Source organism: Bos taurus, chromosome 3 (genome assembly GCF_002263795.3).
Source record: "Bos taurus isolate L1 Dominette 01449 registration number 42190680 breed Hereford chromosome 3, ARS-UCD2.0, whole genome shotgun sequence".
Lineage (NCBI taxonomy): Eukaryota > Metazoa > Chordata > Mammalia > Artiodactyla > Bovidae > Bos > Bos taurus.
Genome location: NC_037330.1, coordinates 16,705,523 through 16,722,542, shown reverse-complemented (window position 1 = coordinate 16,722,542; position 17,020 = coordinate 16,705,523). Strand labels below are relative to the sequence as shown.

The 17,020-nt window shown below is 42.7% G+C and overlaps 1 protein-coding gene and 1 non-coding gene across 2 annotated transcripts; one reads left to right on the top strand and one right to left on the bottom strand.

Annotated features, from left to right (window-relative positions):
- Nucleotides 1–65: 65 nt before the first annotated feature.
- On the bottom strand, nt 66–10,598 carry ILF2 (interleukin enhancer binding factor 2). The gene is given in 14 exon segments (NM_001038187.2): nt 66–591; nt 732–822; nt 1,031–1,145; nt 1,224–1,285; nt 1,696–1,783; nt 2,431–2,509; nt 2,965–3,081; nt 4,281–4,346; nt 4,835–4,937; nt 5,236–5,313; nt 5,695–5,799; nt 9,505–9,547; nt 9,758–9,817; nt 10,523–10,598. Coding segments are annotated over 14 exon segments (1,173 nt in total). The 5' UTR covers nt 10,528–10,598; the 3' UTR covers nt 66–430.
- A 265-nt stretch (nt 10,599–10,863) lies between these two features.
- Nucleotides 10,864–10,935, top strand: TRNAM-CAU (transfer RNA methionine (anticodon CAU)). Its single transcript has one exon. It is a non-coding gene; the product is annotated as a tRNA-Met (tRNA).
- Nucleotides 10,936–17,020: the final 6,085 nt, after the last annotated feature.

Genomic DNA, 17,020 nt, shown 5'->3' with positions numbered 1-17,020 from the left:
AGTACAGAAAGTAAATGGAAGCAAAACGATTGCCAGATGCCAAGGAAAAACAGTACCAAGAGCCCTACTAGGAAGTACTTTAATCTTTTTTCTTAGAAAAAAAAAAAATCCAAACACAGTTCACAACATTTCAACAACAAAGTACTGGCTGAGAGAGGTTTCAGGAGCTGGGGATTCTAGAATATTAGGAAGAAAAGTTGGTATCTTGCTTCACTGTAGATGGATGGCACAGGTCATAAACGGGAGACTTCTGATTACTAAGACAGTTTCAGAACCCAGTGGAATGACACTCCTTCTAGAGAGTCTTTCTTTAAATCTTCCTGTCTCCCTTACTCCCTCAGAAATGCCACCACATAAAGCCGAGTAGCAGTCAGCTTAGACTCCAGCCTTCCCCTTGGGTAAGAAAGGGGGCGGTGAAGAGATACGGAGGTCACTCCTGAGTTTCCATGCTTTCCTCTTCCTCTCCTTGAGGTGGCTCTTCTGTATTCTCCTCCTCTTCCTCTCCTTCCTTCTTCTCTGGTGGCTTCTCATAAGCCTTTTCTGAAGGTGTCACTATCACTCCATCCCAGGTAGATATTTCAGAAGCAAGATCTAGAAGAGAAAAAAGGTGACTTGACAAGCAGCCCACATGCAAGTCATGACCTACACAGAGGAAACATGGAGACCACTGAGTGGAGTTACTCTGTGGATCAGAGCATCATAATGGACCCTGTCCCACAGTGGCCACTCACAGCTGGCATCACCCTCCTGGCCAAGGATCTTCCTAAAGCCACCATGTGAGAGGATTCGGACCAGAGTCTGAGCTGTGTAGCAGACCATATCCTGAGGGAGATCAAAGTAAGAGTAAATTAGCAAGGAGAATCAAAATACCTTCTCATTTTCATGACAGATGAAGAAAACTTTTAATTTCAAAACCAAAATTTGTCAGAACCCCCAAATCTCTGACCACTAAGATCACATTTCATTTGCTTTCTGACACGGGATATTCAAGAGGGGGGCACAACGGACCATTTCAGAGCTGCACCAATACCTGCTGTTCCAGAGTCATGACTGTGTGTACTCTGAAGTTGCCACTCTCACAGGGGTCTGTGATACCCACCGACCCTGGCAGGAACAGTCCTGCAGCCAGAATCTGCAAGCATCGTCTGAAACATGGAGAGGTATTAGAAGAACACACAAGACAACTTACAGTCAAACCCCAAGCCCAGAGCAGCATGCTATACCTGTATGCCACATTCAGGGCCAAAGGCTGTCTGGTGGGGTTGTTCATCACGGCATAGTGTCCCTGTAAGAAAATCTGCTAAGTGTGCCATAAAGCGGCAGTCCTATCTTCAAACAAATTAAAACTTTAAACCATCATGAAGAAAACTTTCATGTTCAAGAATCAGTTTTGAAATGACTGCTCATTCAGTAATTTCTCTCCTTTACATTAATAACAGTAATGAAAAAGATAAAGGAGCAGTAATAACTACCCATTTAATTGAATACTCCAAAAGCCCAAGAAATAATAAACATTGAATCTTTATTGGATTACTTGTCCTTGTCCACTAATGAGATTTCCTTTTTTTTTTTTTTGGTTCCTCCATTCCTCCAAGATTTCTTTTAATCTGTACCAAGTTTCATTTTATGGTAGGTTTCGACTACCTACTGATTCATAGGGTGGATCAGGAATTCCAGTTGCCCTTCATTACTTACAAGTAGGTCAAGTATCCAAGGAGTGAGGGGCTCAAAGCCAGGAAAACGAATCCTCAGGTCCTTCAGCAGTCTGATGAGAACTTTCACTCTGAAGATAAGAGACACCAGGAATTAAAAGCCGTAACAGATGATGAAACAAATCAGTGAATATAACAAAAAGGAAACAGAAACAGACCCACAGATACAGAGAACAAGCTAGTGGTTACGAACGGGGAGAGAGAAGGGGAAGGGGCACAACAGGGGCCATGGGATTAAGAGGCACAAACTACTATGTATAAATGTTACAAGGATATACTGTACAAGATGGGCATCCTATAACCTTTAAAAATTAAAACGAGATTTTACTTCCATACCTAAGGCACAGAGCTGAAGCTATTACCAGAATTGTTCCCTTCTTTCCCTCAACCTAAGTTGCTTGAAGTGAAGTGAAAGTCACTCATTCATGTCTGACTCTTTGCAACACCATGGACCATACAGTCCATGGAATTCTCCAGGCTAAAATACTGGAGTGGGTAGCCATTCCCCTCTCCAGGGGATCTTTGTGACCCAGGAATTGAACTGGGGTCTCCTGCATTGCAGGCAGATTCTTTACCAGTTGAGCTACCAATTACTTCAGGTAAAAAAAAATCAAAATCCAGACAATCAGTCAAAAACAGTTGTCAGAATAAGACTGGGTTCAATGTAGTTAGAAGGATTAGGATATAATTAGGATCACTCAAATAGGGAGGGACTCACGTGGACTGAGAAGCATTTTCCTCAAACCAGCGGGCATGTCGGATGGCTGCTAAGGCACTCTGTAACACCTTGATATCCACTGGAAGACAAGCATGACATCCACCAAGATGAAAGGTTCCGATTACTGAGCAAGCAATTCAATTCCACTGCCACACTCCAAGAACTCAGGAGGAGGACAGGATAACTTAGTAATTCCTTGAACTAATCCCCATGTCCCCAGATCAGCAAATCCCCAAACCACTGTTCCTCCCCTAAACCAGATGTGGAAGCATGAAAGAGCCCCAGTTTTCTCCAAAAGGTCCTTTTTCTTAAGTCCTCAAACTGCTTTCTTGGCCTGGCTGTTTCTGACAGTTTCATCAGCAAGCTGATAAAACTGCTTCCAAATTACAAACGAAGATAGCAAAGTTTGGGGGTAAACTTGGGTCCCCAAAAGGTCTCATGTGGAATAGCAACAAATGAAGTAAATTCAATAGCACTTTATACCACGTTTTGAATTTCCCCCGAATTTCACAGCAATGGAATAAAAGGACTAACAGTGGAGTTCTGGGTCCAGTTTTCGCAGATTTGGTGGCACTGTTGTAATGAGAATCTTCACTGTAGCATCAGAAGAGCTGATTTCAAAGCCAGTTTCATTGGTTAGCATGGTCAAAACTGAAAGAAGAAAAATCAGAAGTTGCACTCACATTTCCATTAGATGACCAAAGGTAAATCCAGGATGAGGATAGGGGAATAGATATTTTATTTATCTATTGATTTACCTAACAGATCTATCTATCTGTTATTATTTGTTATTTGCTTGGCTACGAGATCTTAGTTCCCCAACCAGGGATCGAACCCATGCCCCCTGCATTGGTAGTGTAAAATCTTAACAACTGGATCACTAGGGAAGTCCCAAGTTTTTAAAAACAGCAACAGTCCAGAGTCAGAATTGAGAACACAGAATTTTAAAATAAGGGAAATGTATTCTTTTTAATGGCTGAGTAATACTCCATTGTGTATATGTACCACAGCTTTCTTATCCATTCATCTGCTGATGGACATCTAGGTTGCTTCCATGTCCTGGCTATTATAAACAGTGCTGCGATGAACACTGGGATACACGTGTCTCTTTCCCTTCTGGTTTCCTCAGTGTGTATGCCCAGCAGTGGGATTGCTGGATCGTAAGGCAGTTCTATTTCCAGTTTTTTAAGGAATCTCCACACTGTTCTCCATAGTGGCTGTACTAGTTTGCATTCCCACCAACAGTGTAAGAGGGTTCCCTTTTCTCCACACCCTCTCCAGCATTTATTACTTGTAGACTTTTGGATTGCAGCCATTCTGACTGGTGTGAAATGGTACCTCATAGTGGTTTTGATTTGCATTTCTCTGATAATGAGTGATGCTGAGCATCTTTTCATGTGTTTGTTAGCCATCTGTATGTCTTCTTTGGAGAAATGTGTAAAATATCATGTATGAAAGGAGATGCCAGTCCAGGTTCGATGCATGATACTGGATGCTTGGGGCTGGTGCACTGGGACGACCCAGAGGGATGGTATGGGGAGGGAGGAGGGAGGAGGGTTCAGGGTGGGGAGCACATGTATACCTGTGGTGGATTCATTTTGATATTTGGCAAAACTAATACAATTATGTAAAGTTTAAAAATAAAATAAAATTTAAAAAATAAATAAAAATAAAAGTAAGGGAAATCAATTAGATTTTGAACGCTGGTGATCTCCACTAGAAACTTCCCCAACATAAAACTCTGCACTCACTCTTCCTTCTAGCCTGACCTGACTTTGTTAAAATGTACTTATAATTATAAACCTGGCTTCTGTGACCACTGTATTACATGTTCAGCAACAAACTCAAACCTTCAGAAGGATCCTGTGCTCTTAGGCTCTCCACGACCTTGTTTCCTAGTGCAGCAACAGCTTCCACTAGATTGAGAGAGAGAGATAACGAAGATTATAATTATTTTAGTCAACTTTCTATATGTCTCAAAGCTACTTTGCACTCTGATTCCTGCGGAGCAACAACAAGCAACTGAATACACACTTTTGCAAGGGGAAGTTTGTAAAAACAGAGAAACTGAAGGCTCGGCGACACCCCCTCCTTTACACACACTTTTTTTTCCACAGTAGGGATTTTTATCAGTGGGACTAATGCCATTTTGGCCTGGATAATTCTTTGTTTGGGGTTGGGAGGTAGGGTCTGTCTTGTCCACTGCAGGACGCTTAGCAGCAACCTTGGCCTCTACCTGAAGACGTTAGCCTCAAATATCTCCAGACGCTCCCGAATGTCCCCTGGGGAGCAAAGTCTGTCCTGCAGTAACTGGTCATAGATTCTTTCACATACAGCACACATTTAGATGCCTCGAATCCAACTGCTATGTTCTGCTGCTGCGGCCAGAGAGAGGCACACTCACATGTTGGCAAAATCTTTAGGATCACCACCAGGTCAGCCACATTGTGTCCTGTAGTCATCGTTCCCTTTTTATACGATCCGACTTGTCGGACTTCTTCAATTTGCTGTTGGAAAAGGGATTTAAGGAAGAAAAAACAAAACTTAAGAAGTGAGAAGCTTATTACCCAGATTTGGAAGTAGCAGAGTTCAAATCATATGCCAACATGAGCAATGAAAAGCCTGATTCATTACGGCCAGCTGATAGTCTGGTCCCCAAGACCAGCACTACGAAGGAATTCCACTGTACTTTCCCATTCCAAGAGTGGCTTTCAATAAGCATCTGAAGAATCAAGCAACAGGAACCAAGGAAACTTTCACACACCATGGCTTCCCTTTCCTAGGACTAAATCTTCAAAAACTCACCACTTCAAATGTCCCTGGAGCCACAATCAAATTGTCAATCACATTGTTTATTTTTGTAACCAGGGAAAGGATAGAGGCCTGAAAGACAGCAGGAAACAAAAATACCCTCAGGTGAAATACCAAGCAACTTTTCATCAAGTTTGACTATTTCCCCCAATTCCTTCAATAGGAGATGAATCAACACCTACACCGGATTCTGAGAGCACCCTGACCCTCCCAGCCTTGAATATGCCAGAAGAGAAAACTTTTTGATCCCAAAGATAGATTCCCCAATAATAATATGAATGCACATGTAATCTGTTTATACATTCACCTGATGCTCTCCCTTTACCCACAATAAAAAATAAGAATAATTAAATCCATGGAGTTCAGGCTCTGATAACAGTAGCCTCACCAAATAGCTATTTACTTCTCTAGCTTCCTTCATGAAATCTCAGGAAGAAAACCAACAGAATATACCTGTTCAGCAGAATTAGGAGCAAGGTCCTGATTCCTCTTCAGCAAGGCCTCACTGAAGGAAGTTTCATCAGGTGCTGGCTTGACCCGGGGAAAAGCCATTTCACACTAAACAAGAAATAAACTACTAACCAAAAATAATATACAGCAGATTTTTCTGTTGCCACAACACAAAAAAAGAGACAATTCTACAACACTTATGCTCTCAGTACCCTACTATTAACAGATGAGGAGATACCCCTCGTCCAAGGAAGGGAGCAATGGCTGCATTTTGCTGGAGCAGCCGTGAAGAGATACCCCGCACCCAAGGTAAGAGAAACCCAAGTAAGACAGTAGGTGTTGCAAGAGGGCATCAGAGGGCAAACACACTGAAACCATACTCACAGAAAACTAGTCAATCTAATCACATTAGGACCACAGCCTTGTCTAACTCAATGAAACTAAGCCATGCCTGTGGGGCTACCCAAGATGGGCAGGTCATGGTGGAGAGATCTGACAGAATGTGGTCCAATGGAAAAGGGAATGGCAAGCCACTTCAGTATTTTTGCCTTGAGAACCCCATGAACAGTATGAAAAGGCAAAATGATAGGATACTGAAAGAAAAACTCCCCAGGTCAGTAGGTGCCCAATATGCTACTGGAGATCAGTGGAGAAGTAACTCCAGAAAGAATGAAGGGATGGAGCCAAAGCAGAAAGAATACCCAGCTGTTGATGTGACTGGTGACAGAGGCAAGGTCCGATGCTGTAAAGAACAATACTGCATAGGAACCTGGAATGTCAGGTCCATGAATCAAGGCAAATTGGAAGTGGTCAAACGAGATGGCAAGAGTGAATGTCGACATTCTAGGAATCAGCGAACTGAAATGGACTGGGATGGGTGAATTTAACTCAGATGACCATTAAATCTACTACTGTGGGCAGGAAATCCCTCAGAAGAAATGGAGTAGCCATTATGGTCAACAAAAGAGTCTGAAATGCAGTACTTGGATGCAATCTCAAAAACGACAGAATGGTCTCTGTTCGTTTCCAAGGCAAACCATTCAATATCACAGTAATCCAAGTCTATGCCCCAACCAGTAACGCTGAAGAAGCTGAAGTTGAACGCTTCTATGAAGACCTACAAGACCTTTTAGAACTAACACCCAAAAAAGATGTCCTTTTCATTATAGGGGACTGGAATGCAAAAGTGTCAAGAAACACCTGGAGTAACAGGCAAATTTGGCCTTGGAATACGGAATGAAACAGGGCAAAGACTAATAGAGTTTTGCCAAGAAAATGCACTGGTCATAACAGACACCCTCTTCCAACAACACAAGAGAAGACTCTATACATGGACATCACCAGATGGTCAACACCGAAATCAGATTGATTATATTCTTTGCAGCCAAAGATGGAGAAGCTCTATCCAGTCAGCAAAAACAAGACCAGGAGCTGACTGTGGCTCAGACCATGAACTCCTTATTGCCAAATTCAGACTTAAATTGAAGAAAGTAGGGAAAACCACTAGACCATTCAGGTATGACCTAAATCAAATCCCTTATGACTATACAGTGGAAGTGAGAAATAGATTTAAGGGCCTAGATCTGATAGATAGAGTGGCTGATGAACTCTGGAATGAGATTCGTGACACTGTACAGGAGACAGGGATCAAGACCATCCCCATGGAAAAGAAATGCAAAAAAGCAAAATGGCTGTCTGGGGAGGCCTTACAAATAGCTGTGAAAAGAAGAGAAGCGAAAAGCAAAGGAGAAAAGGAAAGATATAAACATCTGAATGCAGAGTTCCAAAGAACAGCAAGAAGAGATAAGAAAGCCTTCTTCAGCGATCAATGCAAAGAAATAGAGGAAAACAACAGAATGGGAAAGACTAGAGATCTCTTCAAGAAAATCAGAGATACCAAAGGAACATTTCATGCCCAGATGGGCTCGATAAAGGACAGAAATGGTATGGACCTAACAGAAGCAGAAGATATTAAGAAGAGATGGCAAGAATACACAGAAGAACTGTACAAAAAGATCTTCACGACCCAGATAATCCCAATGGTGGGATCACTGACCTAGAGCCAGACATCCTGGAATGTGAAGTCAAGTGGGCCTCAGAAAGCATCACTACGAACAAAGCTAGTGGAGGTGATAGAATTCCAGTTGAGCTATTCCAAATCCTCAAAGATGATGCTGTGAAAGTGCTGCACTCAATATGCCAGCAAATTTGGAAAACTCAGCAGTGGCCACAGGACTGGAAAAGGGCAGTTTTCATTCCAATCCCAAAGAAAGGCAATGCCAAAGAAGGCTCAAACTACCGCACAATTGCACTCATCTCACACGCTAGTAAAGTAATGCTCAAAATTCTCCAAGCCAGGCTTCAGCAATATGTGAACCGTGAACTTCCTGATGTTCAAGCTGGTTTTCGAACTTCCTGATGTTCAAGCTGGTTTTCGAAAAGGCAGAGGAACCAGAGATCAAATTGCCAACATCCGCTGGAGTTCCAGAAAAACATCTATTTCTGCTTTATTGACTATGCCAAAGCCTTTGACTGTGTGGATCACAATAAACTGTGGAAAATTCTGAAAGAGATAGGAATAGCAGACCACCTGACCTGCCTCTTGAGAAACCTATATGCAGGTCAGGAAGCAACAGTTCGAACTGGACATGGAACAACAGACTGGTTCCAAATAGGAAAAGGAGTACGTCAAGGCTGTATATTGTCACCCCGTTTATTTAACTTCTATGCAGAGTACATCATGAGAAACGCTGGACTGGAAGAAACACAAGCTGGAATCAAGATTGCCGGGAGAAATATCAATAACCTCAGATATGCAGATGACACCACCCTTATGGCAGAAAGTGAAGAGGAACTCAAAAGCCTCTTGATGAAAGTGAAAGTGGAGAGTGAAAAGGTTGGCTTAAAGCTCAACATTCAGAAAACGAAGATCATGGCATCCGGTCCCATCACTTCATGGGAAATAGATGGGGAAACAGTGTCAGACTTTATTTTGGGAGGCTCTAAAATCACTGCAGATGGTGACTGCAGCCATGAAATTAAAAGACGCTTGCTCCTTGGAAGGAAAGTTATGACCAACCTAGATAGCATATTCAAAAGCAGAGACATTACTTTGCCAACAAAGATTCGTCTAGTTAAGGATATGGTTTTTCCTGTGGTCATGTCTGGATGTGAGAGTTGGACTGTGAAGAAGGCTGAGCGCCGAAGAATTGATGTTTTTGAACTGGTGTTGGAGAAGACTGTTGAGAGTCCCTTGGACTGCAAGGAGATCCAACCAGTCCATTCTGAAGGAGATCAGCCCTGGGATTTCTTTGGAAGGACTGATGCTAAAGCTGAAACTCCAGTACTTTGGCCACCTCATGTGAAGAGTTGACTCATTGGAAAAGACTGATGCTGGGAGGGATTGGGGGCAGGAGGAGAAGGGGACAACAGAGGATGAGATGGCTGGAAGGCATCACTGACTCGATGGACGTGAGTCTGAGTGAACTCCGGGAGTTGGTGATGGACAGGGAGGCCTGGCGTGCTGGGATTCATGGGGTTGCAAAGAGTTGGACACGACTGAGCGACTGATCTGATCTGATCTGATCTGAAGGCAGTGATACAATTAACTGTTCAGAACAAAGATTATAATCATGTTACTGTCAATTGTATGAAGGAACTATCTTCCTCACCCAGGTTACACTGTTTTTGTATGCAAAGCAACACAGATGACTCAAAACCTCCCATTTTCTACTCCAACTACCATACGACTTCATTAACAGGGAGACGCCAGGTTCCAAGAAACAACAGTTGAATAGTGGCCAAGGTACTCACCAAATAGAAGTCAAACGGAATATGTGGCACAAAGGGCCTGAACCTAAAAAGCGGAAAAACAATCCAGATTACTCACCACATAAATCAAACTGACTTCACATAATGGGGCCAAACTCATTTATCAAGAGCGCATGAGAAGAATACTTCTAAACTACAGCTGGATCTCAACAAGGCAGGTAAGATTACTCCACTCCGAACTATAGATGACTGAAACGGAAACCAACGGGCACAGATGCTAAAAACTGGCACTCACCCTCCTCCTGGGCCTCCTCTGGAACCAAAGCGCCCGCCACGACCTCGGCCTCTGTCACCCCTAGAAATGCATTATTAACATATTTTAACTTTCTTTTCACCTCGTTGAAGCAATCTCCTCGATACCGGCCGTATGGTTTCAAGTTAACCTACCTCTATCGCTCTGCACTTCCCTTTGGAATCCACAGGATCCCATTCTCACTTACACTTCTACACCTTCCAAATGTCCAGCCTCACTCCCCATGACTGGATAACTGAATCACATCAAACCACATTAAATACTAAAGAGGCTCAGAGAGCCCTACAAGAAACACCCCGTAATCGCCGGGCCCCGCCAACCCTAATACTTCGGAAACTAATGTGACTGCTTATTTATTCGTTCATGTAGTAAAAGCATCTATCAGGCGTATCGTGCATGTCAAGCGCCTGGCATTGAGGATGAATGAGACACGTTCCAGCCGTCTCAGTCTAAACAGGAGGTGTGGGGGTGCTCCTCCTGGAACCTGAGGACACCCCGTCATCTGAACCCCCCAGAGAGCGAATATCGAAACCGCCTCTAGACTCCTGGGCCCCACCCCCCATCCCCGGCCAAGTTTCCCCGCCTCCGCTGCCCCCGACCTCCCCCTCTCTTAGACCCGGAGTTCTCAGGTTTCCGTGCAACCCCCAGGTACATGGCCCTTTCCAGTCCGCCGACTCCTTTGGACCAACTTCCTAAAGTTTTCGGTCGAATACCCGAAACATCTCCAAAGCACCCCACAACCCTTACCGCATGGCGTCCTATATCCCGAACAATGGAGGCCAAGCCACACCAACCGCCCCTTTCCTCTGGGGATCCGACAACTGGAGAGGCAGCTTGCCGGCGTGTCCCAATAAACTCCAGCGCGATTGGCTCCCGCCGTACTCCGCTGCTTGTGCCTATTGGTTTACTTTGGCAAACCGGTTTATTGAGCCAATGAAAAGGGCCTGCTATGTCAGTAACTAGCCAATAAGAACGGGTTAGACGTTAACGCCCTTTTGCAGACACTAGAGAGCGCTGTGTAAAGAAGTTAGGATGGCTGGCATTCAGAGACCTTTCTATATGATTCTTGGGGCACAAAGAACTGCGACAGCAGAGTGGCGCAGCGGAAGCGTGCTGGGCCCATAACCCAGAGGTCGATGGATCGAAACCATCCTCTGCTAGTGGTGTTTTTCTTATTTCTTTTTCTCCTGGGACAGTTCTGTTTTAAATCTCTTCAGTAAATGGAACTACCATAATCCTACTTTTTTCTCCCTCAAAAATGCAGCCTTTAAATGCTGTTTTTTGCCATCAGCGAGTGAAATGGAAAAGGCAAGCGAAATCATGTAGGAAGGGATTTTGGGTGACTGAACACTTCATGTCTGGATGTGGTTCACAGAGGCTCTTGAGGCAGAAGAAACGGATATGAATATGTATGTTGATTGACTCAGAGAGGGAAAGTACTGATGGTAAGGGACTAGAAGGGAAACTGAGACAGCCTTTGGAAAGAGAGCTCAGAAAAGGAGGGCAAGGGAAGCGACAGGAGAGAAGGACCAGCCGTCTGCCGTTTTTTGTCGTTTCTTCTCCTTTTCCTCATTCTACAACCTCTCTGGCGGATTCCACCTTTATGCAAAGTTTCACAGCCACGTATATGGATATACTGTGGTTGCATTTACATCAACTCATATTACTATGTGCTTTTTGTCCTTCCTATAATCCTGTTTTTCCTATTTGGAACCAGTCTGTTGTTGCATGTCCAGTTCGAACTGTTGTTTCCTGACCTGCATATAGGTTTCTCAAGAGGCAGGTCAGGTGGTCTGCTATTCCCATCTCTTTCAGAATTTTCCACAGTTTATTGTGATCCACACAGTCAAAGGCTTTGGCATAGTCAATAAAGCAGAAATAGATGTTTTTCTGGAACTCCAGCGGATGTTGGCAATTTGATCTCTGGTTCCTCTGCCTTTCCGAAAACCAGCTTGAACATCAGGAAGTTCGAAAACCAGCTTGAACATCAGGAAGTTCACGGTTCACATATTGCTGAAGCCTGGCTTGGAGAATTTTGAGCATTACTTTACTAGCGTGTGAGATGAGTGCAATTGTGCGGTAGTTTGAGCCTTCTTTGGCATTGCCTTTCTTTGGGATTGGAATGAAAACTGCCCTTTTCCAGTCCTGTGGCCACTGCTGAGTTTTCCAAATTTGCTGGCATATTGAGTGCAGCACTTTCACAGCATCATCTTTGAGGATTTGGAATAGCTCAACTGGAATTCTATCACCTCCACTAGCTTTGTTCGTAGTGATGCTTTCTGAGGCCCACTTGACTTCACATTCCAGGATGTCTGGCTCTAGGTCAGTGATCCCACCATTGGGATTATCTGGGTCGTGAAGATCTTTTTTGTCCAGTTCTTCTGTGTATTCTTGCCATCTCTTCTTAATATCTTCTGCTTCTGTTAGGTCCATACCATTTCTGTCCTTTATCGAGCCCATCTGGGCATGAAATGTTCCTTTGGTATCTCTGATTTTCTTGAAGAGATCTCTAGTCTTTCCCATTCTGTTGTTTTCCTCTATTTCTTTGCATTGATCGCTGAAGAAGGCTTTCTTATCTCTTCTTGAAAGTGAAGAGGAACTAAAAAGTCTCCTGATGAAGGTGAAAGTGGAGAGTGAAAAAGTTGACTTAAAGCTCAACATCCAGAAAACGAAGATCATGGCATCCGGTCCCATCACTTCATGGGAAATAGATGGGGAAACAGTGGAAACAGTGTCAGACTTTATTTTTCTGGGCTCCAAAATCACTGCAGATGGTGACTGCAGCCATGAAATTAAAAGACGCTTACTCCTTGGAAGGAAAGTTATGACCAACCTAGATAGCATATTCAAAAGCAGAGACATTACTTTGCCAACAAAGGTCCATCTAGTCAAGGCTATGGTTTTTCCAGTGGTCATGTATGGATGTGAGAGCTGGACTGTGAAGAAGGCTGAGTGCCAAAGAATTGATGCTTTTGAACTGTGGTGTTGGAGAAGACTGTTGAGAGTCCCTTGGACTGCAAGGAGATCCAACCAGTCCATTCTGAAGGAGATCAGCCCTGGGATTTCTTTGGAAGGAATGATGCTAAAGCTGAAACTCCAGTACTTTGGCCACCTCATGCAAAGAGTTGACTCATTGGAAAAGACTCTGATGTTGGGAGGGATTGGGGGCAGGAGGAGAAGGGGACGACAGAGGATGAGATGGCTGGATGGCATCACTGACTCGATGGACATGAGTTTGAGTGAACTCCAGGAGTTGGTGATGGATAGGGAGGCCTGGCGTGCTGCGATTCATGGGGTCGCAAAGGGGCGGACATGACTGAGCGATTGATCTGATCTGATCTGATCTGATAATCCTGTTTATCCTCCTTGCCTTCTTTTGCATTAATTACTGTTTATTATTCCTTCCCTGCTTCTGTCAATTGAGAGTTCCCACTCTTTCTACATTTCTAGCGGTTACCCTAAAAATTATGACGCGCCTCCTCGACTGTCAAAGTCTAATTTTATAAAATCTTTTCTCTCCTCGAGAAAAATGCAAGAATAATTTAATTCCGTTTATCACCATCACTCCCTCCAGGATTGTATATATTGTTGTGTAACTCCTTTAAGTACTATATTGGTGGATTATTTACTACAGCAGAGTGCACAGATCTTAAGTCTACAGCTTGATTAATTTTGAGTAATATGTTTTGCCCAGGTATCCACCACACAGATTAACAAAAAACATTTTTATCACCTCAAAAAATTAACTAATACCCCTTTGCCCTTCTCCGAGAGGCAATCGCTATTCTAATTTCTATTATCAGAGATTACTTTTGTCTGTTGTTCACATAAAAGGGCTCTCATCCTATGTACTCTTTTTTTGTCTAGCTTCTTTTGCTTGACCCATTTCAAAATTCCTCTCAAGTTTTGCGTCTGTCAGCAATTTGTTCCCTTTTATTATGAGTCGCATTCCATTGCATAAATATTCCACAGTTTGTTTATCCATTCTCCTGTGTTGAATACAGGACCTCTGACTGGCTGAGACACGGGCTAATACATTTGGGTTGTTTCCAGTTTGAAGCCTTTATGAATAAAGCTGCTATGACCATTTTTGTACAAGATTCTTGTGAGATTCAATTGTTTCTATTGGGTAAGTGTAGGTGTATATGTTTACAGAATTTAAATTCCATATATATTTTCAATCCCATAGGACATTAATGCTTACTAAGACAATGGTCACTGAGATTTACCATTTTTAAAGCTCTTTAGTCCTTCCTGTATCCACAACACTATGGAATAATACTCCTTCTTGAGAATTAGTGCCCTTCTGCTGGTGGCTAACTTTCTTGTTTTCAGCTTCTCTGAACACATCTTTATTTCACCTTTGTTTTCGAAGGACATTTTCTCTAGATATGTAATTCTAAATTGGAAGTCATTTTCTTTCAGCACATTTACAATATTATTTTACTATTTATGGCTTCCATTTTTGCTATGAATAAAGAATTATTAGTCAAATGATTCCTCTTCTGAGAGTAACGAATCCTCTTTTTTCTGATTGTCTTTAAAGATTTTAAAGAATGCCGGGAAAAATATCAATAACCTCAGATATGCAAATGACCCCACTCTAATGGCAGAAAATGAAGAGGAACTAAAGAGCCTCTAGATGAAGGTGAAAGAGGAGAGTGAAAAAGCTGGCTTAAAACTCAGCATTCAAAAAACAAAGATCATGGCATCTGGTCCCATCATTTCATGGCCAATAGATGGGGGAAAAGTGGAAACAGTAGCAGATTTTATTTTCTTAGGCTCCAAAATGACTGGGGACGGTGACTGCAGTTATGAAATTAAAAGACACTTGCTTCTTGGAAGGGAAGCTATGACAAACCCAGACAGCATTTTAAAAACCAGAGACATCACTTTGCTGACAAAGGTCCCTACAGCCAAAGCTATGGTTTTTCCAGTAGTCATATGAATTTAACAGTTGGATCATAAAGAAGGCTGAGCACCAAAGAATAGATGCTTTCAAATTGTGCTACGGGAGAAGACTCTTGAGAGTCCATTTGGACTGCAAGGGGATCAAGCCAGTCAATCCTAAAGGAAATTAATGTTGAATAGTCATTGGAATGACTGAAACTGAAGTTGAAGTTCCAACATTTTAGCCTCCTGATGTGGAGATCAGACTCATTGGAAAAGTCCCTGATGCTGGGAAAGATTGAAGGCAAAAGGAGAAGAGGGAAGCAAAGGATGAGGTGGTCAGATAGCATCACTGACTCAATGGACATGAATTTGAGCAGGAGACAGTGAAGGACAGGGAAGCCTGGAGTGCTGCAGTTCATGGGGTTGTGAAGAGTTGGACATGAGTTAGCAACTGAACAATCACAGTGTCACACACCAACTAATTTGGTTTAGATTTAAAAGTAAGACCAAGACTTTTTCAATTACACTCTCACTCCAGCAAATTGTATTATATAGTAAATATTTTCAATGACAAATAAGTGATGCCAGGTACTCACTAATGGATTTAATTATGATCCTAATACCATAATCAGTGAAGGACTAGGAAGCTTGGAGTTTGCAGTCCATGGAGTCGCAAAGAGTCGGACATGAGTCGACTCATTGGAAAAGACCCTGATGCTGGGGAAGATTAAAGGCAGAAGGAGAAGGTGGGGACAGAGGATGAGATGGCTGGATAGCATCATCGACTCAAGGAACATGAGTTTGAGCAATCTACAGGAGACAGTGAAGAACAGGGAAGCCTGGTGTGCAGCAGTCTATGGGGTCACAAGGAGTCAGACACGACTGAGAGACAAATCTTTCATTTCCTGCAGTTTCACTCTGATGGTTCCAGGTATGGATTATTCTTTTTAATCTTGAGGTTTGTTGAGCTTCTTGAATCTGTGGCTTGATGTATATATTTTTTTAAGCTTCTTGGCCACCGTCTCTTTAAATATTGCTTCTACCCTATTATTTCCCTCCTTTCTTGGCTCCAAATAAAGGAGAGCCAGACTTTCTCATGATATGTTTTATGTCTGCAACCTCCTCTTTTTTTCCCCTCTAACCTCCTCTTTTATATTTTTCATTCCTTTTTTGTCCATGCTTTGTTCTGAGTGGTTTCTTCTATGCTTTCTTCCAATTCATTACTTACTCCTCACTTGAGTCTAACTTGCTCTTAAACCCATCAATTGGTTCTTAATTGTGGGCTTTTGACTATTTCAAGACTGGACTTTCTGTTTACTTCTGGTTTCCCCTACTCCTGGGTTTCCCCTAAGAGTGCAGCCTTTCAGGATCCTAAGCCTCAATAGGAAGATGGTTTCCCTGGGTGATCATCTTTGGGGACATTTGGACTCCAACTTTTGCCTCACTTGCCCCATGTAGCCTATTTTCTGCCACCAATTTTGGATCAGGAAATAACTCCAGGGGGAAAAGGCCTCCTACTGCTGGTCTCCTGCTTTCCTGTCCTCTCATGCTCTCACTGTCTTCCTAGACTGTTGATTTTCAAAAGCATTTCATCTACCATTTTTTAGTTCTCTTCAGCTCAGCTTGAGGGTTGGACAGATTATTTAAGCCACCATGGGTAAAAGGGAAGCTCAGTTACTAAGTTAGATTTCTAGTCTAGTTCTCCTGAGTTCCAGTTCCACTATTCCAATGGCTTATTGGATACCTCCACTTGGGTATCTATAGGCACCTCAAAACCAATAAACTAAAATTGTCATCTTCCCCCCCAAAACCTTTCAGCTTCTCAACTAATGGGTCAGTGTTGCCTAGACTTCAGTTATTTGTATGCTGTCATCTTTTCCTGAATTCCAATTGGTTCTACTTATATAGCCCTATAATGAACAAGACCACATTATACATTTCAAATTTTGTTGAAAGGGTAGATCTCATGTTAGGTGTTCTTATACATACACACACACACACACACACACACACACACAAAAGGACACAAGGACATTTTTGGAGGTGATGAAAACGTGTATTACTTTGATGTTGTGGTGATGGTTTCACCAGCATACGTGTATGTCCAAGCTCATCAAATTGTAATATATGTTACAAATGTACAGTTTATGGTATAACAGATATACTTCAATAAAGTTGTTTTATTTTTTTATTTCCCTATCTGCTCTCCACCTCTATAGTTTCTGGAGCCCTCCCTTTAGGACAAAGACATTTTGCCTGTTGCACAAAGCTTGCATTATCTGCCCTCTGCAGCCTTTTCTTGCCTCTCCTCCTCAGTCACTCTTACACCCATATAACTTATATCTTAGATCA